The sequence below is a fragment of the Aplidium turbinatum genome, chromosome 1, assembly GCF_918807975.1.
Source record: "Aplidium turbinatum chromosome 1, kaAplTurb1.1, whole genome shotgun sequence".
Taxonomy (NCBI): domain Eukaryota; kingdom Metazoa; phylum Chordata; class Ascidiacea; order Aplousobranchia; family Polyclinidae; genus Aplidium; species Aplidium turbinatum.
In genome coordinates this window covers 8611087-8636702 of record NC_137472.1, presented here as the reverse complement: position 1 = coordinate 8636702, position 25616 = coordinate 8611087, and the positions used below count along the sequence as shown (strand labels likewise).

Sequence of the window (25616 nt, the reverse complement as noted above, 5' to 3'; positions counted from 1 at the left end):
TGCAATAATTGTCATTTTTTTAGTTTGTAAGTGAAATGAACGTTTTGCGAGTACGTATACGTATATTGGCAAAAATCCGCGTGGTCAACAAATTTTAAAAACTTTAGCACTCAACCACCGGTGTAATTATTTTATTTAATGCAATTTTTTATTACATACTTGTGCAAATTAAATATTATTTAAAATAAGTTGATATCACAACCAGGGGCGCCGGAAGCGGGGGAGCAGGGAGGCAATGATGCCCTTTTGAGGTAATGTAAGCTACTGCACATTTTGCAATACGATATAACAATTTTAGCCATTCACTTTTAGCCTAATTATAATCTTTCATTTCTGCCTCAAAATATTATTCACGACACAAAATTGTCTATCACAGTAGGTTAGCCTTAGGCTTGGCCTACATCATTACAATCATTACAACATAGCCTTAGCCTACATCATTACAACATAGCATGATGCCCTTCCGTGTCATTGTTCTTTGTATACCGGACACTTGCATCATTACTCGATGATGAGCTGATGGATGAGCATTGTCGTTATATCTTATCTTAAAAAAAAAAACTGGCCTTTCAGCAACAAAAGTGCCTTTTTTCATAATCCTGCCCTCCTCCCAGTCAAAAACTGTTCCGGCGACCCTGATCACAACAGAAGGTGCAACACAACAATTAGAAAGAAAGAATGTTATAAACCGATTGCGACAACGTGTGAAACGCGTGCCAAATGAGGCACGAGTCGTATCTGCAAATGACACCCGAGGCCTCGCGAAAATTAATATAAAGAAATCTAAGATTTGTTACACATTTAATTGTTGTTTAATTATTAGTATTGATAATGCAGAGAGGCAATTGCCACAATTAAAATGTTCTTCTGAGCTATATCACAGAATCCTATTCAACGCGTGTGCACTAGTCAGCAAGTGGCTTTGACGTTGTTGAAAATTTGCAGAAATGGCTCTTTCGGCAGACAAAAGAATAGTAACTGCGAAGAGTTAGAGTAACATTGTTTCATCATAATATTAGAGCATGATGGTAACTACAATTTAGTGGAGGATTGCATTCACACTGCTCTATAGTTTGGTGTGCAGACGCAGTGTGCAAGAGAAAACAACATGAACCGGTAGGAACAGTTTATGATAGCAATAAGCGCTGGCCCGGGAATACGTTATAAGACTTGTCACATCAGTGTATGTGAGTTGGACACACCTCTGTATATTAAACTGCCTTTGTCAGCTGCTTCGATTGGGACGTGTCATCCTATTTTCAAGACCCATCAGCTTTATCAACGATGCAGCCTACATTTGAGCGAGATGACTTTTCAATTCACGTAGATTAGATCAGACCACGCAACATTGTAGCAGTTCGTTCATTGTTCATCTTCCTAAATGTCATCTACGGCAGCAGCGTATCTGTTATTGTATTGTCTTACATTCTAAAAAAGGACGAAAATCAACAGATAATAGAGGTCAGTGATCTGAGTTGTTCCGGCTCATTAAAAAATTATTACTGTTACAAAAAAAATATCTTTGAAAACATTGTGGACACAGGTGTATTAGATTCATAAGCTAGCATTGCTAGACGCTTTCTTTTCTTTTTTTGTAATCTGCCATATTCTGATGGCGTTCCGTTGCAGTGATTCCCATCTTGCGGTAATCTGTAGAGCAGAGAAAGTTGACCATTTCCCTTGGGACCAATTTCCTTGAGGTCTCACTTAAGAAGTTATATCCACAGTTATATTTGTGTAAAGTGAATGTTTCTCGTAGTAAAGTCTCTGCAAATAAATACAAATTGTATCACTATAAAAACGTAGTTATAGGTTGTTACCAACGATGCATGATAAAAATATCATATAGCAATGGCATACGAAATAATTTGATAAGATTATTCTTCATCAGAAGTAGCAGACCTAAAGTTTAGAATACCTTAGTTAGTCCAATATACAGTACAGTACTAAGTTTCATTAACATATTTAAACATAAAATTACTCCCGCTCTTTAGGTGATTGTATTAGGCTACCACCTGTTGTTAAGAATGAATCCAAGATTTTGTTTTCAACGTTTGGTCAGTCAGCACAACTTTTTTTTAATCAAAGGGGTTGAAACAGGTAAACAGTGCCTGTTCTGCAGCAAATGGCACAACACAAAAGCATGTTGACAAATAAAGAAATTTGCAAAAACTAGAGTTTAAAAAACACAACAATATTGCCAACCAATTTAGTTGACGAAGCAGCGATTACTAAAAAGCAATACTATTTGGTAATACTTCTGCATGCTAAAATTGAATGATGCTTTTCCCTAGACATTTAGTTCAATAACATGACACGCTCTTCTGGTTGTTGTTTCGTATCTAGGCTGTTTACTCGGGATATAAAGATTTAGATTAAGTGGACGGGAAAGTAAGTAAGCCAATATTCGTCTCCACTTTCAGGCTAGTCATAAAGTATTCTGTCAAATGTACAGTCGTATGCTCTTGAGCGGTGTCGAACCGGCGCCCTTTCGAGTATTGGAGAATAGCCCTCACTATTAAACTGTGCAGTTCTTCTGGAGTAAACTGATAAAGTATCACAAGGTGTTTCAGATGATCATCTGCATTTATTCCGACGTTTCACCAATCGGGCACGACTGACATTTCTATGGGACTAGAACAGGCAATGATTACCTATAGCCTATGGCATGACAAAACACAATGCGTTGAACATTGCTTCGAGTAATATGCTATATTTTCACAACACGGTACTTTAACCATGCTCTGACTTTAATAGAGCCTATTTTTAAAATGCAAATCTTAACAATAGATAATTTCATTGCGACACAAATCAAAGTTACCACTGAAACTAGCCAAGTCACAAGACTTTGTGCCAACTCGATCAAAATCAAACTGCAACAGAAAAAAAAATGCACTGACAATGGACAATGCATTGGTGTGTAAGCTTCAGGCACTGGGGCGCTTGTTGATTCACCTTTCAATCCAGTGGTTCCCAACTTTTTTGTCTTGGTGACCCCCTTTAAAATTTTTTGTAGATACCGCCACCCCCACTTATATTCTTTCCTAAATGCAAGTATACTAGGCCGGATCGGCTCGGGCCGCCGGCCGGCTGCTGTCCTCAGCAGTCCCTATTTAACAAATAATACAACAAAAGGCAGCACTAAAAATATTTTTCTTGCATTTATTGACAAATCAATGCGATGGTTGACCTTGTAGGTCTGCAGCTAACCGTGAAATTCGAGGTTGCGTGCTAGACAGAGCCATTCTCATGTCGTCTTCCACATCCATTCTATTTCTTTCCTTCGTTTTCATGTGCAGAAGAGCTGAAAAACCATTCTCACTTAGATACGTCGTAGCGAAGGGCAGTAATACTTGAAAAGCCAGCTTAGAAATCTGTGGGTATGAATCATACATTTCACACCAAAATTGAGAGAGTGACTTTGTATTGCTGGTTAGCAATTGCTAATTGCTCACTTAACTTAAACAACCAGCATTCCAGTCCCAGTTGAAAATATCTATCATTATGATTTCAAAAACACAAAGCTATTGGACTGATGTAATGTTCAAGTTCTCTCTTCCTCCTACACTACAAATAAATACTTAAACAGACCACAAACTACTAGCACTAGGGCTAATCTCGTTGCTAGGATCTCATTGCGGTGTGTTCACATCACCCGCAACCGCTTCATTTTGGTTTTATTTCTGTTGAAACTACCGACATGAAATCCAGACCACCACGAATCTCATTTCGGTCATCGCATGCAAACAGACTGCGAGTCTGGTAGACTAACAGAAACGGAAAATTTTCATTTCGGGCGCAATGAAACGTCATGTAAACGTAGCCTGGCACATACTACTAGCGGACCGGTACCTCGTCCTACTTACATTCACTTTTGTTGTTGCATGAGCAACAGCTTCGTGACCCCCTATAAAATGCTCTGCAACCCCTTTGGGGGTCGCGACCCCAGGTTGGGAACCACTGCCAAAGATCTTTTAGAAGAAAAATAGTTCAGAAACAGCTTTACTCGATTCCGATAAAATGTGACAGTACATCCAGTCTGGAGAAGGTTTTTTCCTGGAGCCGTGAAACTAGAAGTTCTGAGGCATGTTTGGAAAGATTTAAGTCACGGATTAAATCGTTCAGTTCCGACTGATTGAACAATAAGGGCTGCTCAGAAAAGGAGCTCAAGGGTTGAAAATCTTAATCTGAAACTTCTTTATCAATTAGTGGAGAATCAGAGGATAACCTAAGCTCTTCATCACTACTTTCGGGCAGATCAGTAAAGGTGGGCACAGGTATTTCCTCACTGTGTGGCATAGGACGCAAAACAGAGACAAGATTTGGAAATTGCAGCTTGTGCTTGTTCCTCTTGTAACCTTTCACAATGATAAGACAAAAGTAGCAATCATCGAGATGATTTTTTTGTTCTCGCCAGATCCTTGGTATACCAAACGTCAGATGTCTGTCCTTGCCCTGAGACCAATATCTCAAACTTTTCACGCAACTTTATGAGTTGCCCAACTTTCATCTTAGTCTCCTAACGTCACCTTGAAATAAGCGAAATAAGCTCTTTTCACAGAATCGGTAACTTCACGTCGTTGAGAAGAGACAGTGAAGCATCCACAAATGTAGCCATGGAGTTTCGAAAGAGTCAGTTCTGTGAATATCTATGACCAACGTCTTGACAAAACAATAAATGATATGCTTGCATGAAAACACGACTAATTATTTATTTTTTTCTTAGAAATTGAAGAAGTTTATTATATGTTAGATACAATTACGCAAGATTACCTTGTAATTTAGGCTATTAAGTCCATCTGTTTTCATTCTTACACCTACAAATTTTAGAAGACGAAATCGTTGCTCATTTACTTCATTTCCTGCATCTCGGTTGTGTGAAAACATCAGATATCTAAAAACAAAACTTAAAATATAAAGTTAACTCGGTTCACAAATAATCTACTGTATATAAGGTCTTAAGCAAAACATAAACTGTTATTAGGCCTATTACAAAAAGTGCTCAATGTGAAGCAAAAAGCCAAGCATGGCGAATTACATCTACTACAATTAATTTTCACTAATATTCTTAGCATATTCAAGAAAATGAAATATCTTCTGACATGTGTCAAACAATGCATGATATGAACCGAACGAGTCAGTTACATATCTTGCAATACAAACGAATGAATTTTCACACAAGTCAGTTCAATTATAAATAGCTAAAAATCGATTTCGATCAGCTAGTAGCTAGATCATCTTTATCATTATTCAATTAGAATCAAATATGTTCAAAAAGAAGAAAAAGTATCCGGTGTTTCTCGGGTTAACAACTAAAATATACAAACTAGTTTTTTTTGCGCAACACCTTCTTGTTGCACCTCAAAATAACGTTTTAGCAGAATTTTTTCTGCTCAATTTTGGGACTACACTATGGGTTGTACAAAACAATCTACCAGATAGCCTACATAAGAAAAAAAACATCAAAGTTAGTTTGTGGAATAATAGAGTAAAGTAGTTAATATTTCTTATTGTTCAATGTAATGTTGAGATCAAACCTTTGTGAATTCATTAATCATAACCATAACAATCAATAAACATTTTCGTATTGTTAGGATGAAGTTTATGTATTATAATACATGGGTTTATGTAGCCTATTACATAATACATAATCATCTATAATACATATTGTCCAATGTCCATGTAATCAACGACACGGCGTTAAGTATATGGGTAAGTCTAATCAAAGTTGCCAAAAAACAACTTTGCTGTATTTCAAAAACTAACCAATTCAATAAAAATAAATGCATTTTTGGAAACAGAGGCCTCAAAATACCCCCAAAACGACTTTCACATGCAGAGCTTTTTGGATTTTTTCAGTTGACCTGTGTTATCGATGCATTGTCAGCCATAAGCTATAAAAATCAACACTGCAGCTTTCTTCCTTCTTAGCTCCATATGTTGTAAGAATACTATCTATATTTTGAACTGACAACACTTTGTTTGGGCTGTTTAAAACAAAATATTTTCATTTGGTGCACAAATAGTTTTCTTGATTTCCTTTTTTTGGCAACATAAGAGACAATAAACTATTGAACCTTTATTGGCCTTGTCACTCCTTTTTACGATCATACAAAAGCTTGTAAGTAATTAGCTTCTTATGAAAGTCAGCTGTATATTGCACCTGGATATTTCAATAGGGTATCTGATGACGTTCATTCCAACTGCACGCATTCTAAACAAAAACTCGTCGTCTTCACCACCCCATCCCCAAAAGTTGTTTGAAAAACCATTTACTTTTTCAAATTGCTCTTTAGTCACCTCTGATGCGCCACCTGCCGACACAGTTGATAAATCCTGTCAGTTTTAGGATAGTCAAACTAAGTCAACAAATGTTGATTTTTAAACTTAGATAAATCAATTTTATAAAAGTGAAATTAAACAAGTAAAGTTTAAGCATTATAAAGTAAAACTTGAAAAAGTTAAACTATATCAAATCTAAAAGTTAGATGATAAATTCAAATTTCAAAGTTCATGCTTCTAAAAGTTTTCTCGGTATTAAATGAATATTAAGCCGGGGAGCACTTAAATCCAAACCTAACAACCAAAAGTGCAAATAAAGAGCACATCGCCTCTTGTGAAACGTGCATTCACAATGTCTCAATCGACCAATTTAAAATCATCTCTCGAGGCAAATCTGATTTTCAGACTAAGATCACGGAAGCCTTAAGAATCAAACGTAACAATCCATCTCTCAACCGGCAGTTATTCGCCTGTGGCTCATCGTGCCTTATGTGTGTGTTCTAATTGTTTGTCACGTGCCTGTAGTTTACACCTCATGTGTTCTGGTATAATTCAGTCGTAATCATTCTTGTATCATTTGTTCAGTTTGTGCTTTTCAGTGCAGAGTGTCGTTACAGTTACAGTGCAAAGTCAAATTTATCTTACTATTTTTTATTTTATGCATATAGCAGGTTTAATTCCTGATGAGGACACACGTAGGCTACGTGTCGAAAACGTTATGTTATTCTATGGTCACTATGTTAGATATTTTGTTTTATTTTTAATACATTATGTTAAACCCGCTAAGGTTACTTTGTTTTGCTTGTCTATGGTTCTAAAATACAAACTCTCTACTAAAGCTTTATTAAGATGAAAAATCTATAAATCAACCGACTTATCAACATGTTGGCCCAACAATCACTTACCAAAAAAATCACCGTAGGGCATCTGATATTGAAATTTGCTCATAGCAACAGCTAGATGTCGTGGTTGGTCAGGACAGCTGTACAAGACATTGTCGTTTTCCAATATCAGGTCAATATCGTGGAACACAAAGCATTGGAAATCGTAATCTTTGATGGATTCCGTAAAACCGACGTTGAGAAGTTTCGCTCGATTAAATTTACCCGTTTCAAACTAAACAACAAGACAAGGATCAATACAGACGTTCCAGACAATCACTTCATCTAGTCCATATCTGGCAAAGGTTTAGTCAAGATAAAGTGTTTTTTTATGATTCGACTCTATTGCATAAATAATTCTCAAAAAACTATTTTCAAATACTATACTTAAACGGAAATACAGTTATCGAAAACAATGTGTTAGGCGAAATCATTTTTCACTGATCTAAGTGATTAACATTGTGTTTCAATTAATCCTAAACGTATCAATGGGCTGCTCATGCTCAGCCCACGTAATTCGTTGACCTAGAGTTTCGTTTTCAAATTATGAATACAAAATAATCATCTAACAACAAACATCAAATCTCAACTTTTTTCAATTGATTAATAGATATCAGAAATTTAATTACTGTTTTCCCACCAGGGCGACCCTAGTTCAGATAGATTGTTTGGAAGCTCATTTTTCCGATGTAAAATATACTTGGGAAAAAATTGAAATGGCTACAACAAAATAATAATTAATCTGTGACGTGGCTTGACCAATGTTTGTGTGTTTGTTTTTTCTGTGAACTCTAAAAGCATACAGCCTTCTTGTAGTGTATTTAAAAGCAAAAAAAGGACAAGAAGAAGAAACAGTGGAACTGAATTAGTTGAGTCGCACCCAGGTATCTTAATACAATTAGACTGACGTTTGCTGAATAAAGTGAACACTTAAATAATGGTCACGCTTCGCCACAGCAATTCATCAATCATCTCTACATATGAACTTTAACCCTATATTGCCCAGGTGGTGCTGAATCAGCACCAAGCACTTCAAATTTGCTGTCGCGGCTTAACCACTGGCTCCATACATCCAGATTTTTTTGACTTTTCCTAAATATCATCGAATTTTATTGTGTGTAAATTTGAGCCTCCAATGTCTTATACTTTTCATGCAAACATATGCATTTTGAAATGCAATTTGTGAAATTTTGCTAAATTGCTCTTTTCGGAGAAGATTGTGTGTTTCTTTATTGCTCATATGGAGCGTCGCGCTAGTCGAGAACTGTCTGAAAACAAAACCGCAAAAATGTGCGACTCGCTTTCTAGTTGCCTTGAAGTTTAGCGTTGTCAATCAAACATTTGTGCTGAAGGAGAATTTTACTTCATACACAAACCTTTCATCCAATAACATCATATTGCTGCAGTAAACGTAACATCCCCAGGAAAAGTTTAGAGGCGGCGCGCAAAACCAAAGCAAATTTGTCTTGGTTGATGGTTGATGTCAATTTTTTTTATCAAAATGCTTGCTACTAATTTCATCGTTTGAACGCAACGCTGATCTTTAGTAAATTTGCTAAATAAAAAATCTTTTTGTTTGCTGTGAGATTCATAGCAATTGTAACTTATGACGTCACAATTCCGTGTGCGAGATGGACTTCTCTAGGGAATAATCTTCAAACACAATCTATAAATTTCTTTTCTAACAACAAACCTGTACACATTTATCTACTTTATCTTCAAAACTGGGAAGTGGCGATGACAATACAAAAAGCTTTCATTCAAAAACGGCATATCACTGCAAACTTGAATTTTCTCCAGTCGCCTAACCCTAAATGTTCAAAGGCCACTTGCAAAATTTAACCACATTTTCTGGACAGATCTCAATTTTTCATGAAAGTGCTTGGTGAGAGTTTCATCGTTTCAACGCAAATGCTGATTCGGTTAATCAACCAAGCCATTATTTCTTTTGTTTACGCTTGTAGACAATGAATCAACGTTATGAGAGCGAATTTACTGGCTCTGCCATACCTAGAAAAAAAACGAATAACGTACGGTTTTCGAAGTATTAGATCAGAACATTGATCCCTCTTTGCTGTGTACGTAACTTACTTGTTATTTTTATTTTTTGCATCGATCACCTGCTTTAGGTAACGTAACTCAAAAAAAAAATGATTTGTTGCCGTCATAATGCACCGGCTATAAAATACATCATAGCAAAATCTTCCAAATATTTTTAAACCTTTATCGATATTTTTAAACCTTTCTCCCACTGATTAAACAATAAACATTTATGTCAACGAAAAGGCGACAACTTTCACATAAGTGCTGAGAAGGAAGCATTTGAATTGAGCGTAGATACCTTGTAAATCGCGGAGGGCTGATGCCTATATCCATTAGGAATGAAGCTACCCTCTTTTTCCTCAGCATCGCCCAGACAAACATTTGCAGACGTTGAATCAAAGCTAAAAAGGATTAATTTGGTGGCTGGTCTTTCATGTTCATGTAAATAAAAAAAATTAAAAAAAAAAGTCACAATCAGGGTCTCACTTTATAAGTTATTTTGATAATTATGAATCCATTTATCGAATGTGGGCAACAATTTCTAACATCTTTTATGTCTTTAACTTTCTAAAGATTTAGATAGCTAGGCTGTACTTTAGAAAGTAGACTGTAGGCTGGCTATAGCCTACATCGGTGACGTTAGCCGAGTGGCTTTTAGAGAGAAGAATGACTTCCAGTCGTGGGCACTAGTTACTTTTGAAGTAATTGAGTTACAGTTACTTCGCTCAAAAAATTACTAGTTTCAGTTACAGTTATCGTTTTTTTAAAGTAACTAATTAAATTTATGGCAGCATATTACGCTATATACGCCTACACGATAAGCAGCATCGGAACGCAATGGCAGTGGGCCTAGGCTACTAATCAAACAAATTTTCAATCTTTAGCTTGGTACAAAAGGTTTTGCAGACATTTACATTTAGTCCGAAAGCTCATGTGCAAAACAAAAACAACTTTGGCACAATCTAGTAGAGTGTATTTGGTATACCGAGTGGCCACATCTTTGGCATTGACTACAGTTTGCCGGTAGCTGCTTTCGTTTCTTTGCACCAACTTCCCCAGTAGCCTCTTGTAAGCATTGTTTACATCTTCGCCGGTTTTCAGATTTGAATGGTAGTAAACCTGACGATGAACTTGGTGGTATCGTTTTTTTTTCCTATTACCGTTTCTGTTTTTCGTTGTATTGTCATCCAGAGACCCCGCAAGGGACGGGACTCAATTTGCAGTCGAACTAACGACATCGCCAGGTCCCAACCAAAATTAAAAGAAGAAACTTTGTTTGGGTCGTTTTGCAGACCCAAAGCTAATATAGTTGAAGCATTAATTCTGCACGTGTCCAGCAAATAAGCAAATGCTGTGACTGTCCAGCGACGAGATTTGGGCTTACATGAGTGAAATCCAAAACAATGACAAGGTTTGCTTTTTGGCAACACATTATACCCAACTGCAGTACAGAGTAATCACAGTGCTTTTCATATTTCCACCTGCTAAATATCACCAAAAAATAACTTCTGCGTGGACTTCGCAATACAGGCGCTATACCAAAGTCGCAATGTTCAATCCGCCGCTAGTCCCAAGCAGGATTTTATTTTGCCGCAATTGGGCAATTTGTTTCAATGCAAAGTAACACAGGCATACAATAGAAAATTTTAAATGCACAATATTATAAACTGTAAACTTGTGCTGCATTGCAATGGATTGCAATACAAAATTTAATAATTTTCTGATCTTATTTTTGATTGAATAAATAAGAGTGGCTGGACTATGAAATCGGTGTAGTTGCAGTGACGTACGTTGCCGTTTTTATGAACATTTACCTAGCTACTAAAATAATCTCTTTTTAGCACTGAGAAAAAGTCTACAGACATTGAATCAATGCAAAAAGCACAAATTTTTCTTGCCAGGTAGTGCTAGGCAAGTCGACATGAACTACAAAACTTATTTGAGGTTTATTCGTGCATTTTTTTTAAACTTCTGTGATTCTGCAAAACATTCTTGAAGTTGTTTTTTGCTATTACAATCTACTTTGTGACAAACGATCCTACTCAATACAGTTTCTTTTATTGAGTGAAACAAGACTTAACAATACCATAGAATAAGAATATGACTGAACGAAGAATTTTGAATACAGAACAAGAATTCTGGCAATCAATGACTGATAGCACGCCAGACCAACATTGCCGTGGTTAGAATGTTGAATAAAATCGAAAACAAATATTTTCATTCTGGTGAGTTGAACAAACTGCAAGAGATTTTTATAAAAAAAAAGTGTCCAGAGTGTCGTGAAGACCCGTTTGACTCGCACAGAATAAGACACTTCTCAACAATACAAAATTGTGTAAGTAAACCATCATTAGACGAAACAGCTTGAATTGTTTCTGACTATACTGAAAGACAACAGTGAAACCTTTCTCAAGAAAAGCAATTTTACTATTGCGTTACTCAAAATCAGACTAACGTCTTCGGACGTTAAAACCCTTTAAAATCAACAGCTACGTTGAGCGCTGACAAATACGTTTGCAAGAAAAACCGCAGACAGAAATATCTTCAAAACGTTTGTCAGCCTTCAATCTCTCGAGAATATGGAAACCGCAAACGCTGATGCGTGAAAGAGTGAGAAAAAACGAAAATAGCTGTGTTTCTTTATTTTAAATGTGGTAAAAAAAACACTGTTTGTGTATTGCTTTGAATCAAGAGTATTTTAAGCAATTGAATGACAATTTGACAATTTTCATAACCCTAGATAAATTTTCTATCTGTTGTCAAAAGATGGTAATGATGAGACTCGTAATAAAAGAGTTATAAGCGCTTAAACTGGGTGCTGAATCAGCACCACCTGGGGATTTGGTGGAACTCAGAACCTAGGGATAATAGGGTTAAGATGAAAAGGTATCGTAAATCTTACATCGTTCAGAAGAACTAACATTTTAAATGCTATAAAGCCTACAGAAGAAAGCGTCGCTACCACGTCATAACACACAACAATGTTCATTTATAGTGTATTAACAAATTTGTTTCTTGTAATAATTGTAGTCAGGTATTCTGTGATGCGTAGACAGTGTTGTACGCGTCAATGAAATAAATTGACGGCGTCAGCGTCAGCGTTAATTTCTAGCGCTATTTTAGCCAGGGTCTCACAAAACGGAAGTATTCGACTTCTAACGGGTTTGGCTTTTGAGTGTTTCGAGCTGTGAAAGACGATTTCGTCTTTTCTCGACTCAGATAAACCCAGGTTACGATAAACAAACTTGAAACTGCATAATTGGATAGACGAACAACTGCCACAAAAAAGATTGTTCATTGCTATCAGTCTGAAAGTCAAAACGTCAAACAAAATTTAACTCTCATAGTGAAACGAGATTTTCCATGAAAACGAAAAATGACACATAGCGCTTGACGCTTAAAATCGGCAAAATAGTTGACGGCGCTATCACTTCCGTCAACTAAAAAATAAACTGACGGCGCTAGCCTCAGCGTCAACAAAAAGTTGACGCCGTCAACGTACAACACTGTGCGTAGACTACTGTGAACCTAATGCACGACAATTATAACCGTTATCTCACGATAAGAAACGTGATCACAAAATTAACATCATCCTTATTTATTTTCTTACAACAAATGAAGATTGTTTAAACTGAGTGTTTCCACTTACTTGGTTAATGATATAAATCCTGTAATCAAGTTGCTGTCTTTGCAATATCGGATGCATGTAGTGAAGAAAATAATGCAAATGGGTGTCTCGGTTGCGAAACGGAATTATTATTGCCACCTGGAATGGTTCAAAAAAATTATAAACTGCCACAGCAGTGCTGGCAAGTAATAACAATTCTAAATGCATATTAATGACATAAGGTTGAAATAAGTTACTTCAAATCTTTAGTTACCTTTAGCTAGGATACAACATAGCTGTAACAAGAAAGGTAAGGGCGGGTTCGGAAAAGTTCAGGGAATGTGGAGAAATGCTTTACGAAAGAAATTTATCGTTAAAAATAAAAGAAAAGTGTATCAGAGCTGTATGCGGCCTGCAATATTGTAGGCTACAGCAGCGAAACGCGGATAATAAGAGAAAGAGAACGTCGTCAGCTACGTAGCCAAATGGTGAGAACGTCTGCGCGATATTCGAAAGGACGCGGGTTCGACACCGCTCCTGAGCACGAGGCTGAGCACTGGGCACTGAGCACGAGGCAAAGACACTTAATGGTATGCCAAAATAAAGGGACCAGCTGACACAACGCCTTATACGACACTTCGCAGCGTTCATTTGTCTGTTTTACGGTATCTGTGATCACAGTGCACTGCATGTTTTCGCTATTGGCCCAAAATAAAACATGACTCTTATTGAACTTCTAATATTGAAAATGGAAAGTACAATAACAGGTGAAGAATGAGGCAGACAGAGTCGGCTGGAGGAAGAAAATTCAGAAATAGAATGTGGAGAATATATACATATGGCAATACTTTGGGACAAAAATCATCAGTTTAAACATCACGTCATTTGCAAACCTTATGGTTAAAAAGTCCAATGCTTAACTGGCAGGCACGACCGCAACGATAAAACGTAAAGCCTGCCACCGGTGACGATGGAAATTTCTGACGGTTTTTTATTATTATAGTGTTTGTATTGTTATTGTATTATATTTGTGATATATTATACTTTAATATATTTGTATTATTAGTCTATTGCGACGCTTTTACTCTTGGTTGGTGATACACTTTTCTTCATACCTCTATCTTCTGTAAGGTTAATCCAGGCGAGTGTTAATTCAATGTCGATTGTCTAAGTTGCATAATTTCAGTGATTTTTTTAGGGTGTCTTTGAGACGCTTTCTAGGGGCACCAACATTGCGGTGGGTTTTGGAAAGCTTTCTAAACAAGGTGATCTTGGGGAGTCTGTGATTGTTCATTCTCGAAACATGGCCGGCCCAAAGTAGTTGTGTTTTTAGCATAGTTAAATCAATCCTAGAGATAGATACCTGTTGAAGGACTTCAGTGTCTGGGACATGTTTGCTGCTGGCGTGATTGTTCAGAATAAATCTATGGCAATGCTGGTTAAAACGTTCTAGGAGTCGTAGAAGTTGTAGGAATAAGAGTGAAGACAATCATTGTTAGAAAACAATCGGCGACCACCAACCAGTGGGGACAAAACCCAATTTAAATGATGATGGTACAGAAATTGTAATCTCAGAATACAATTTGTGTGTTGGCCTAAGTGCATTTGACTATTAGTTATAACAACTCATGTACTATCAAAAATCCTTCTGACAAGTTATATCCAACCATTATTGCATTGTATACAACCTCGTCAAAGAAAATTATTGCTTCACCTCTCCATCGCCAAGGAATGAACAATAATATATAATAATTATGCTCTTGTTTGTAGAATAGTAGTGATGCGCGTAGTTTAATAGCTTGTTATATCATAAATTAAAGTTTAGTAACAGTAGATGTCGTATCTTTACCTTCCATCTAGCTATACAGTTGGGTGGCTTATAGTGACCTCCATCAGATACAAGAGGATTTGCTTTTTCAATTGCTTGGTATAAGGGCGGGATGTTTGGTAGCGGACTGGCATCTTTTCTCCCCTAACAAAAAACAGTGCTTTAGTGTTTGCAAAACTTCATTGACTTCCAGTACTTCGTACTGAAAAGTTTGGGTGTTCATCAGGACAATTATCGTTTCTAGCACAAGTTGCAACGTTCATCTGATGAAATTGAAAGTAAAAGCAACAACAAACAGGATGTTTTTTTTGCTTCAATGACGTTTCGCGCACCATGACAATGCGCATCCTCAGAGCGAACAACATATAAAATAAATTTTTTACAAAGTTATATACTGCAGTGCGATTAAAGGCAAGAAAAAATAAAACACGCAATATTTTAAAAATTTGTTCAATGATGTGTGAGCGGTTACTTTCCACATTAAATTACGTAAAAACTTCCAACAATAAACATAAAAATTCGAAGCAGTGACGGCCAACAGAAAAAATGCGATTGAAAGTAAGAGAAATATAACACAATGTTTTAAAGATTGGCTAATGATGTGTGGTTACTTTCGACGTTAAATTACGTAAAAACTTCCAACAATAAACATAAATTTGAAGCAGTGAAAACCACTAGAAATTTGAGACAAAATTAAATCACAATTACAAAATTAAATTACTTTCAATTTCATCGGATGAACGTTGCAACTAGTGCTAAAAACGATTCCAATACTTCAGTGTGTGATGTGAACCGATTTCGATTAAAATCCAGACTCCAAGAACAATAAATTGCAATTATCCCTGTGTTATATTAAACAACTGATGAAAGTGATGTAGTCTATGCTACATTTCGTCTGGATGAATCATGAACAACATAAGCTTAAAGTATAACTGCAGCAGAAGTTTAGCAAGCATTATCACCAGTTATAGGATAAATAACTTAACAGGTTGTCAACACAGTTCTAATTCCTACTCAATTTTATATCAAAATCACAATGTTGTTTAACAGACAATACCAAACAAAATCATATATTTTTGTTGCTATAAAGCAGGGGTGGCCAACGTCTCATTAGTTGCGATCGACCAGAAAAATGTATTAACCACCAGCGGTCCACCGGTCGGTGATAAAGTCGCCAGGCCAATTTTTCCTGTGACACCTTTGCTGTAAATGAATTTACTTTTATTCCACTTTTATTATCGTCTGCAGTCGTCGTCGGCTTAAGCTCGTGTCCGAGCATTGATTTTGTCTTCAAGCAGTCGGATGAGGCTCTGAAGGCCCAGTCGGTGATAGAATTGAATTGGGAAAAAGTCATATTGTAGATGGATGGTGGGGAACGTGTTTTTTTTAGCTTTTTTAATGTTTTGTTTGTCCTGAGCATTTTGTTTCCTGTTTGTTTTTTGTTTTTTTAACGTTTCATGCCATCCCTATTTTTCTTTCTTCAGGTTGATTCGTGGCTGGAAAATTATTCCCGCGATTCCAAATCAATGCTAGTGAAATTTGGTTCAAGGATACTTTTAGCTGATCTTTATATTAAATTGTTGATCTTCCAAAAGGTTTTTTCCTTGTCCACTTCCACATAGAGCATTATTCGAGGAAGCCTCGTTGGGTCCTAGGGACAGTAGATTACGGGACGCCCAACTCCGTTGTTCCGCCAACATTAGAAGGGTCAATTGCCAATTTGACATTTTTTTTACGCTTTGCTGCTGGCTTGCTTTCAACTAAAAACCTTAAATTACTGTAAAACCCACTTCACTCTTCTTATATAACCCATAAGAAGTACATCATTTTGTAAATTACAAAAAAACGTTACCCTTCTAGTGTTGCGGATAAGCAAAAAGCGGATGTAGTTACGCATCCCGGTAATCTACTGTCCCTAGTTGGGTCCATTCGCAACATGTCCTGTCCAGCAAAGGTGGTATTGCAATTTGGTGGCTTCTATAGTCTGGTCAACCTAGCACGATCGATGATTACATTGTTGGTGAGACGATTTCTCCTACAAGTGCCTGGTGGCCTACTTGCCTCAGACCGTTGTCAGCACTGATCACGAGCAGTAGGCTATATTCATGTTTCTTTTAATTTAGTAGAAAAGATTAGGCTAGGATACGGCTGCAATAAATGCACTTAACAACACTTGTAAAAGTAACTAGCATCTTTTAACGCAAAAAGCAATCAAGCTGTAAAGTTACTGCCATTTCTTTGCCAAGTAGGCTACCTGTTTTTTAGCCCTGTTTCATGATAATGTGCTTCGATAGGCGTGTATAACGGGTACTGTGTTTTAAGCCTACTGAAGTTCTGATGATTGAATTTGTCCAATGAAGTAAATTGTCTGAGTGAATAGACAAATTTTATCTTAGGGCTACGGGTATTAATTGAAAAACGCAAACCCTCTGTACTGTAAAAAAATATGCAAGATTTACCGTTCAGTACTTGTTTTGGACCAAAAACTAGCTCCAATTATAAAATTAAAGCTCAACAGGAAAGGACGCAACAGATTATATAAACCATAATTTATAAACGCTGCAGAAAAACCAAAAATACACGAAATTTAACGAACAAGTCATACAGTAGCCCACGCACAAACCAAGCTGATACGGAATTAGGTCTATTCGTGAGCGAGCAATGGTCAAACGGTTGAGAGATTTGGCTAAAAAATGCATATTAGGCCTACATGATAGTTCATAAAAAACATTGTGAGTTTATTTATTATCACATTGGTTGCAAACAATTTGCGAATGTTCTTGGCAAACGTTGAATTTGCAAGCAGTACAGAATTGTCTGCATTTTCGGTCTTTGTATCTTTAGAAAAGATTGCATCTAGTAGCCTTCTTCGATTTTGGTACCTGATCTTCAACAGCGCTGTTCTTTCTATTTTGTTGCAAAGTTAGATGTCTTGTTGATAATGAAGTCGAAGCTGGTAATTCAGCAAGCTTTCTTAGCTGGATCAAACATTTTCTCTTTCAAGCTGAATGTGCTGCTATTTTTGCCTTGCAATTGATGCCATATCACAAAAGCATTGACAGCAGTGACATAGATCATGTTGTAAAATAGAGCTATCGACCATCTTCTCGTCATTCTCTTGGAAGTGTATTTCCTAAGTATTTTGTCAATAGTTTCAACTCCACTTTTGGTGCTGTTGTAATCCAAGATTATTTCGAATACAGCGGGCTTGCGGTCCATTGGACGGTATAAGATGCTAGCCTATTATTTTTTTTTATGCTACAAACCTTTGCTTGAGCTCAATAATTATTATATTCTCATAAAGATCAAGCAAAGCTGAGAAAAGTCAAGGTATATCAATATCGCATCTGCTAAATGTGCTTTAAATTCGCAGGGGTTAAGAATCTTATCAAAACACAAAATCCGACGCGATCGATCAATTGAGACTTGGCGATTGACAAGTCGATCGCGATCGACGTGACCACTTCTGCTATAAAAATTTATTTTAAAAAGAAAACAGAGAATTAATTAATTTGTCTCGCAAAGCATGCCTGTTTGCCTACTTATGCAAAACGGTATAATAGGCTATATACAAACCATATTGATATGTTGTAGTCACTAAAGCACTTTCAAAGTCATAGGCTACACAGCATATTAGGAAACGTTTGCTTACAACAAGACCAGGTGGAGTTTCTGGGCATGAAGACAATGAAACAACATTTTCAGATCGAACATTTGTTGATTTCACCAAGCCACTTGCGTAGTTCCGTTGCAAGGCATGGTACTTTTTTGTATTTAACCATCTTGTATCGCAATTCTTATCAGTGCAATTTTGATAGCTATGTCTTAAAATGCTGATAAATGTTTCTTCAGCAAAACTTTCTTTCTTGTTTAGAAAAATTGTTTGAGAAATAGTTTTGCCCGGAAAATGAGTTGTGTTTATTCCTCCGTACGATGAAACCTAAAAATATAAATTAGTTTATTTTTAATAAAAACACATTACAACTAGATAATAATCTTTCATTTATCAGCTATCATTATGATAAAGTAAAGTTTGTTTTCGACAAAATCTATTAAAATACAGCATACTGGGTGAAAAAGTTACGCTTTTGACAAATGGCACAGCTTGCTTCGGTGATAGTCAAGATTATCTTACCGTTATATTTCTAGGCTTATTTGTACAATTTGTCCTTAGTTTTTTTAGAGTATAACGTAGCGTCTTCAGTGCCGTGTTAAACCCTTCTTGGGCCCCGAGGCCAAAATAATTTTGGGCCTCTACGGGCAAGAAAATCTATGATAATATAGTGTGCATTTTCACTACATCGATATGAAAAGGTGCTTCACTTCAATAGATATTTTGACCATTTTGAAAAACCACACCAATATATGCTAAGCCAAATGATATAACACAGGTCTATTGGATCATAGCTACACTTCTGCTCGGAATAAAGGCCAAAAGCATTTAAAGATTTTTAATAAGATAATTATTACAATGTTCATAAACAATGGGGTCATTCAACCCAGAACATGTAGCACACAATACAAGCTAGCATGGAAATTTGGCATGCTTAAGTTGACTTAATTATGCTTTCAAATTTGGAGAAAAATTAACAAATTAGGAGATTTAATTTGGTTAACTACACTTGAAAGCAATTTTTCCTTAAAATTGCAGTTATTCGAAACTATACACGCCTATCATTTTCAAATACGTGGGCGTAATAGAGAAAAAACAATTTGGCAGTGCAACAAAAATTGCTTTTAACAAAAAGAGCATTTAAACACTTTTACCAAGCGGTTATTATGTTTTGCTTGGGAAGTTCAAAGCACTCCATTGTAAGCTCATGCACAATTAAAATAACCTGACTGCCAGATACTACAGGGGCACAGCAATTAGCACTAGGCTACCGATTCCACTTAACCACATTGTAGCCTACCATCTGTGCTTGCTAACAGTGCGTACACATAGGCTACAACTATTTTATTTTGCTACAAGTGACTCTGCTCCAAATAATTTACAAAAAAACATTGACCAAACCATAATTCAATATACAGAGAATACCGAATGTTAAGTTAACATCACAAACGAAAACAATACTAGATAATACTGAGAGCAAAAAGCATACATGCTACAACTAACTATTAACAATGTACCGAACTACAAACATTGACTGAAGAGCCAAAAACATATTGACTAAAAAACATTGAATTGCAACCTCACCCCTAACACCCCCAAACGAAAAACCATCGACTGGAAAAACATTGACTAACAACCACAGCCCTTATGTCTTCGATATTGTTTGTTTGTTTGTCTTTATCCTGCATTGCGGGAAAGCGGACTTGAGCGCTATGCATCGGTGTACGCCTTCCAACATACACCTGACCCACGCTGCAGCCGACGGCAATGTCTGTTTCCGGTTGTCTACTCTGCTTATGACTTAAATTTGGTAATACCCATTACTCGAAATCGATCACTGGGTGTGATCACCGGGTGTGATCACCAAAAACGATCACGATCAGAGACAATTATCGTAAAGTTTCTTGTCCAGAGAAACAACAGCAAGTGCGGGTGGCTGGAGTCGAACATGCAGGCTCTCGACTGCGAGCCCAACGCGCTAACCACTCGGCCATTGCTGCCGACTAAAATATACAAGAATACTAAAGAATGGCCTATTAAAGAACATTCAAACCAAAGAATATACATTCTAAAATTAACTACTAACACTGTACCGAACCACAAGCATTGAATGAAGAGTCGAAAGACCATTGACTGAAAAAAACATTGACCGACATCGCAACCACACTTCTAATGTCAGGGACATAGAAGAATTCTAAAGAATACTGAGATCAAAAAACATGCATACTAAAACTAACTAGGTACTAACACTGTAATATCTGTGCCAATTGCTAACAATAATAACACTTGACCGCTCCATTCAAATCAGTAGTTTATTACAAGTGACTCTGCAATCAAACAATTTACGAAAAAACATTGACCGAACCACACTCCTACCAGAATGAAAGTTTAAAACGGTACTGTAAAAACTTTGTTAACAAAACATACAAGCTTGTTATCTGTGGGCCCCATGAAATGGAGAGCTCAGGAGCTGGGCCTCCTGAAATGGTGGGCCCAGGTCCTGAGCATAATATACTGTACCTAGAAATACCACACTGGTTAGTCGACCTGTATAATAAGGTACTTAGCCAATTTTATTAACAATACAAAACAAATAATATGTTCCACAGTTGCAACATCTGCTTTCAAGTTTTTATTTTTTGACACAGATTCAAATTGCTGTGCCGGTTGCAAGATATGTTGGCATGCAGGGACTCATTTTTGTCGTTCTGTGGTCCACAACAACTTTCCTAAATAGAAGAATAAGTCACGGCTGTTGCCCTGTGTCTTGCTGATATCTTTAGCTATAACAAATTAATTCAAGCAAATTATATCCAACAAATTAAAAGATGATGCAAACTTTGCTCTGTTTTCAGATGCGACTTCATCTGACTGCAGCAAATAATTGAACTCAATTGATACCAGCTCTGATATTGGCTTATTTATAAATCACAAGCGAGATAAATTTCCTGGTGAGCACCTGCAAACCAACGATAACCTCGTCTACCGGTTAATTGATCGATACTGTCATTTTAAGTGTAACAAGTTTCCGGTGGGCTTTGTGAACCAACCAAGCAAACTGTCTACTTGAGGCGGTTGACCGTCTCTTATCATTAAATCAGTCCTGTTACTCAACGCAACAAACAATTTACCAGCCTCATTTTTGTAATTACAAGTCGATTTCGCTATCACAGCATCCTCAGTATGATCATGTCAAAATTTCTAAACAAAATTTAATAAAAAAATTTCTAATAAAATTCAAAAAAATTTTAGTATGATCATATCATAACTTGACATGATCATACTGAGGATGCTGTGATAGCGAAATCGATTTGTGATTACAAAAATTGTAAACTGTTTGTTTGCGTTGAGTAACAGGACTGATTGAATTATTTTCCGGTAGTTGCAAGGTTAAAACTTTCGTAAAAATGGTAATTGTTATCCAGCAACGTTTGGAAAGCCGTAACTTGTAAAGATTAAAAGTTATTCAAGATTAAAATTGACCTATTTCGAAATCTCACACATCATGGACCAAAATATCTCAATCAATTCAAGTAGCCTACAGTTCACTGAAGCACCACTGGTAGAAAACTGTTTTGTGGTATGGAATATTTCAATTGTGGTATGGAACATTTCTATTGTGGTATGGAACATTTCTATTGTGGTATGGAACATTTCTATTGTGGTATGGAACATTTCTATTGTGGTATGGAACATTCTATTGTGGTATGGAACATTTCTATTGTGGTATGGAACATTTCTTTATGTTCTGCCGATTTTATTTTTTATTTTTAATGTGATATCGACAAGTTGTTTCGTCGCTTTTGAGTGAAAATTGCAAAACACCAGTAGCGACGGAGTTGTACATTAGGGATGGCCGTCGGGAACAGATCGCTTAGCAACTCGAGTTTCTTAGGAGGCTTGCCGAGTAAATGGCGAAATCGAAAACCATTTTTAAATTGAACGTCAGGAAGACAGTGCACAACAGGGTCCAACTAATCAGTAAATCACCCCATTCCAGGGATATTGCAGTGGCGTATATTCAGGGTGTGCGCCGCACACCCATCAAACATGGTGGATTCATTAATCACCATACAGTGAAAATCAGTCAGTAATGAAGCTTGAAATGCATGACAGTCCAGTTTTTCACTGTCTCTTGTTATAAAACACAAAAATATATTGCAAAATTGCGAAAAAATATATTGGAAACATGTGTGCTCAGATCTTAAAACACGCATGGCTGGTAGCCACTTAAACATGTTAATTCCTAGTAAGACTCAATCGCAGCTTTGACACCGCCAACCAATCAGAACATGTTGAAATTGGCTACTGTCCAATTGTTACTCTCATGGCAGGCAGGATTGCCTGGATTCAGAGTAAGCTAGGTTATTTATAGGGCTATAGGTAACTAGGTTAAATAAGCAGGGTATACATGCAAGTAGCCTACTTGGTAGCCTATATAAAAGGTGATGGCATGGGAAACAAGGAAGTAGGCTATTAGGTAGCCTGTTTAAAAGGTGAAGGCATTGTATGCAAGTGAGTAAGCTACTAAAACTTAGGTAGCGTATATAAAAAGTGAAAGCAGGGTATATGGGCATTGCAGGTAGGGTAGGTATAAAAGTGAAGGCATGGTATGTGGACTACTCAGATATCAGGTAAATATCAGTGCTCAGAGAAAGTAGAACAGGTAGGGTGTTAGCATACTGACTGAAGCAAGTATAATTGGGTTGTGTTTCAGTGAAAATTTTATTCACAATAGTGAAGTGGAGGGAAATTTTAAACACAATTTGCAATTTATTACAGGTATTCAATAGCCTACAGTAATTCGTAGTGGTAGTGATAGCCTACCAGTCCTACTTTACATTGATTGATTGAATACAAATAATCAGTACTGGTGGCAGTTTATCAATTAATTGCAGTTAAGTGGTCTGTAATAGTTATAACATGACCGCATATACTCGTTCTGCTGATGCGGTGTCCGGCTTTGCCAAAGAAATAAATGAGCTGGTTCTTTCCACCAGTGGTGACGTTCCAATATTGCGCCCGAGTAAAAAAAAGAATACAAAATCATGAAGAAGAAGGACACCGGAGATTACAAGAAGGAAATGGGGCTGCGCGAAATGGCGGAAGCAGTGGTGACTAAAATAACAAGTAGCCTATGTAAGATTTCGTCACAGTGGCGATTTAGGCATGAGGGAGTGAACAAGAAGATTCTGAAGGAATGGGCCATGGTTAAGACGAAGAATAAACTCCCCACGGCGAGAAAGACGGCTCAATGGAAAGCTTCAAAAAAGGCCAGTCTTTGCCTCGACACTCTTTTCGACGTCGTTGACGACAAATTGCTGTATTTACGCAAGGTTTATTTCGTTAAGGACCAACACGGAGAGAATTTTGGTTTCATTGGAATCGTCGATTGGGAGACGGTAAAATCTGAGAAGAAGAGGGACGAGCGGAAGAAGCAACTGCTTTCGAGACAGAAGCGAGAAAACGAGCGGGAGGAATGCGAAGAATGTCTCGGATGACGACAATACAGAAGAATCTCCCAGAAGGCGCATCCCTTCAGAGTGCTCGAGAAGAATTTGAAGAAGAGCAGGAGAACTCGAAGAAGAGCAGGAGCGATGTACTTTCGATCTTCGTACAGTTGCGCGTGAGGCGGAAAGGTATGGAATTTCGAGTCGAGCAGCAGCTGCCCTCGCAACCGCAACATTACTAGACATAAAAGATGATTTCAATCCGACGATGATAGTCGACAAAAACAAGCTTGTTTGTGCACGAAAACGGCTCCGTTTAGAGACGAATCACTTCGCTTCCAGTTCGCTAGGCACAATAGTCGAAGCATCGAAGGCCTTTACTTTGACAACAAAAAGGATAAAACCCTTTTTTGACTGTTTTTGACTGTTTAGCAGGATTTTGTGTATTTTCGATTTTTCTAATTACGTTTTTTTTTGAGGAGGAGGGAAAAACACGTTTTTTATTTTATTTGGGGAATATTGACATTTTTGTGCGGCGTTTTCTCGCGGCCCGATCTAAAAAAGGTTTTCAGATTATTTGTTTGTGACCTAAGCCTCCTATCTGAGCCGAGTTGCTAAGTGATTTGGCAAAAAAAGTGCATTGACGGCCCTCCCTATTGTACATTGAAAGGTCTAACTTTCTGTAGCCTACTAGGTGGTAAGTTGGGGCACACAAGAAGATAATCTGCTGTTTGAGGCTTGGTACCACAGATGCATGGAACTGAGCCCGTGTTGTAGCGCACTTTACCATTGTAGATTTAGTACGGCGAACACCGGTTCGGAATCGATTCAAGATTTTCCACTGTATTCAGGGGGCGATTGCTCATGTGAGAAAGGACTCTGATGGGGAAACTCTCATTTCCGCGTGTGATGGGTCATTATTGAATTATTGCTAAAGTCTTTCTTTCTTTTTTGTTGAGATTAGTGGCTGGACGTGTTTTGGGAAAAATGTTCTTGATTTAAACCGTGTCTGTGCAACAGTTTGTCTATAGAGAGGGTGTCTTTCATCACATGTTTGCTTTAGATTTCAGTCAGTAACATCTCGTCTAATGTCCGGTGGATATTAGAAGGCCTTAAACGGATTTAAACAAAATGCAGGCTTTTTGCGTTATCCATAAGTGGTAATGCTTTACCGCCATGTCAACGTGGTATCATATGGTTCATATTTCAGGTCAATGCGTTTCAACGGTTCACTTGATAGTCTTTGACAAAACACTAGTTGGAAGTCTTTGAAGTTGGTAGGTTAGCAATAGTACATGAGGATTAAACACTTTTGATTCTTACCTGAAATCCATAGAGCATTTCTGTCACAACGGCTAAGCAAAAGAGCATTAGAATTGCGTATTTTTTGTTGGAAATAAAGTGTTGAAGATTTCGTAGAACTCTCTTTAAAATCAAGCTTTCTTTGAATTGGGCTTGCTCCATTTCATCAAGTGAATAATATCATCGTTTTTTAAAAATTTTAAAATTACACCTTTTCTAAATATAAAAATAAATTGGCTTCAAACTGCTTTATGATTTCAACCGTCTTCATTAGAACCAAGAGTGTGCTAACTTTCTCATGACATATTTTATTTGTTTGATGGTGTATCTGTGCAGTCAAATTATTTTGAGCAATGAATGCGATTTAACCAATCCAAGCTATTGTTTAAGGGTAGATGGTTTACTTCAGTTTTACTAAACAAAAACAAAAAAGTTCAACCATCAAGTATGCCATCAAACGTGTTGCGAAGAAAAATTCATGTGCTTTTAGCAAGTGTAGAAGCTGTGTCCATTGGAGCATCACTCGGCACTATAACATATAGATTTATTTCTGATGACATCCCACTCTTTGATCTATCACGTAGGATGCCATTTGCACAGCATTGATAAT

General features: G+C 37.1%; 1 protein-coding gene across 1 annotated transcript; it reads right to left on the bottom strand.

The window, feature by feature from the left end:
- Positions 1 to 115: 115 nt before the first annotated feature.
- LOC145772320 (beta-1,4-galactosyltransferase 4-like) lies at positions 116 to 25201 on the bottom strand. The gene is made up of 8 exons (XM_082584230.1): positions 25028 to 25201; positions 18294 to 18581; positions 14663 to 14785; positions 12856 to 12972; positions 7188 to 7398; positions 6164 to 6314; positions 4774 to 4894; positions 116 to 1767 (listed from the first exon to the last, which is right to left on the bottom strand). The coding sequence occupies exons 1-8, from the start codon at positions 25166 to 25168 to the stop codon at positions 1708 to 1710; spliced, it is 1212 nt and encodes a 403-aa protein (XP_082440356.1). The 5' UTR covers positions 25169 to 25201; the 3' UTR covers positions 116 to 1707.
- Between the last annotated feature and the right edge of the window lie 415 nt (positions 25202 to 25616).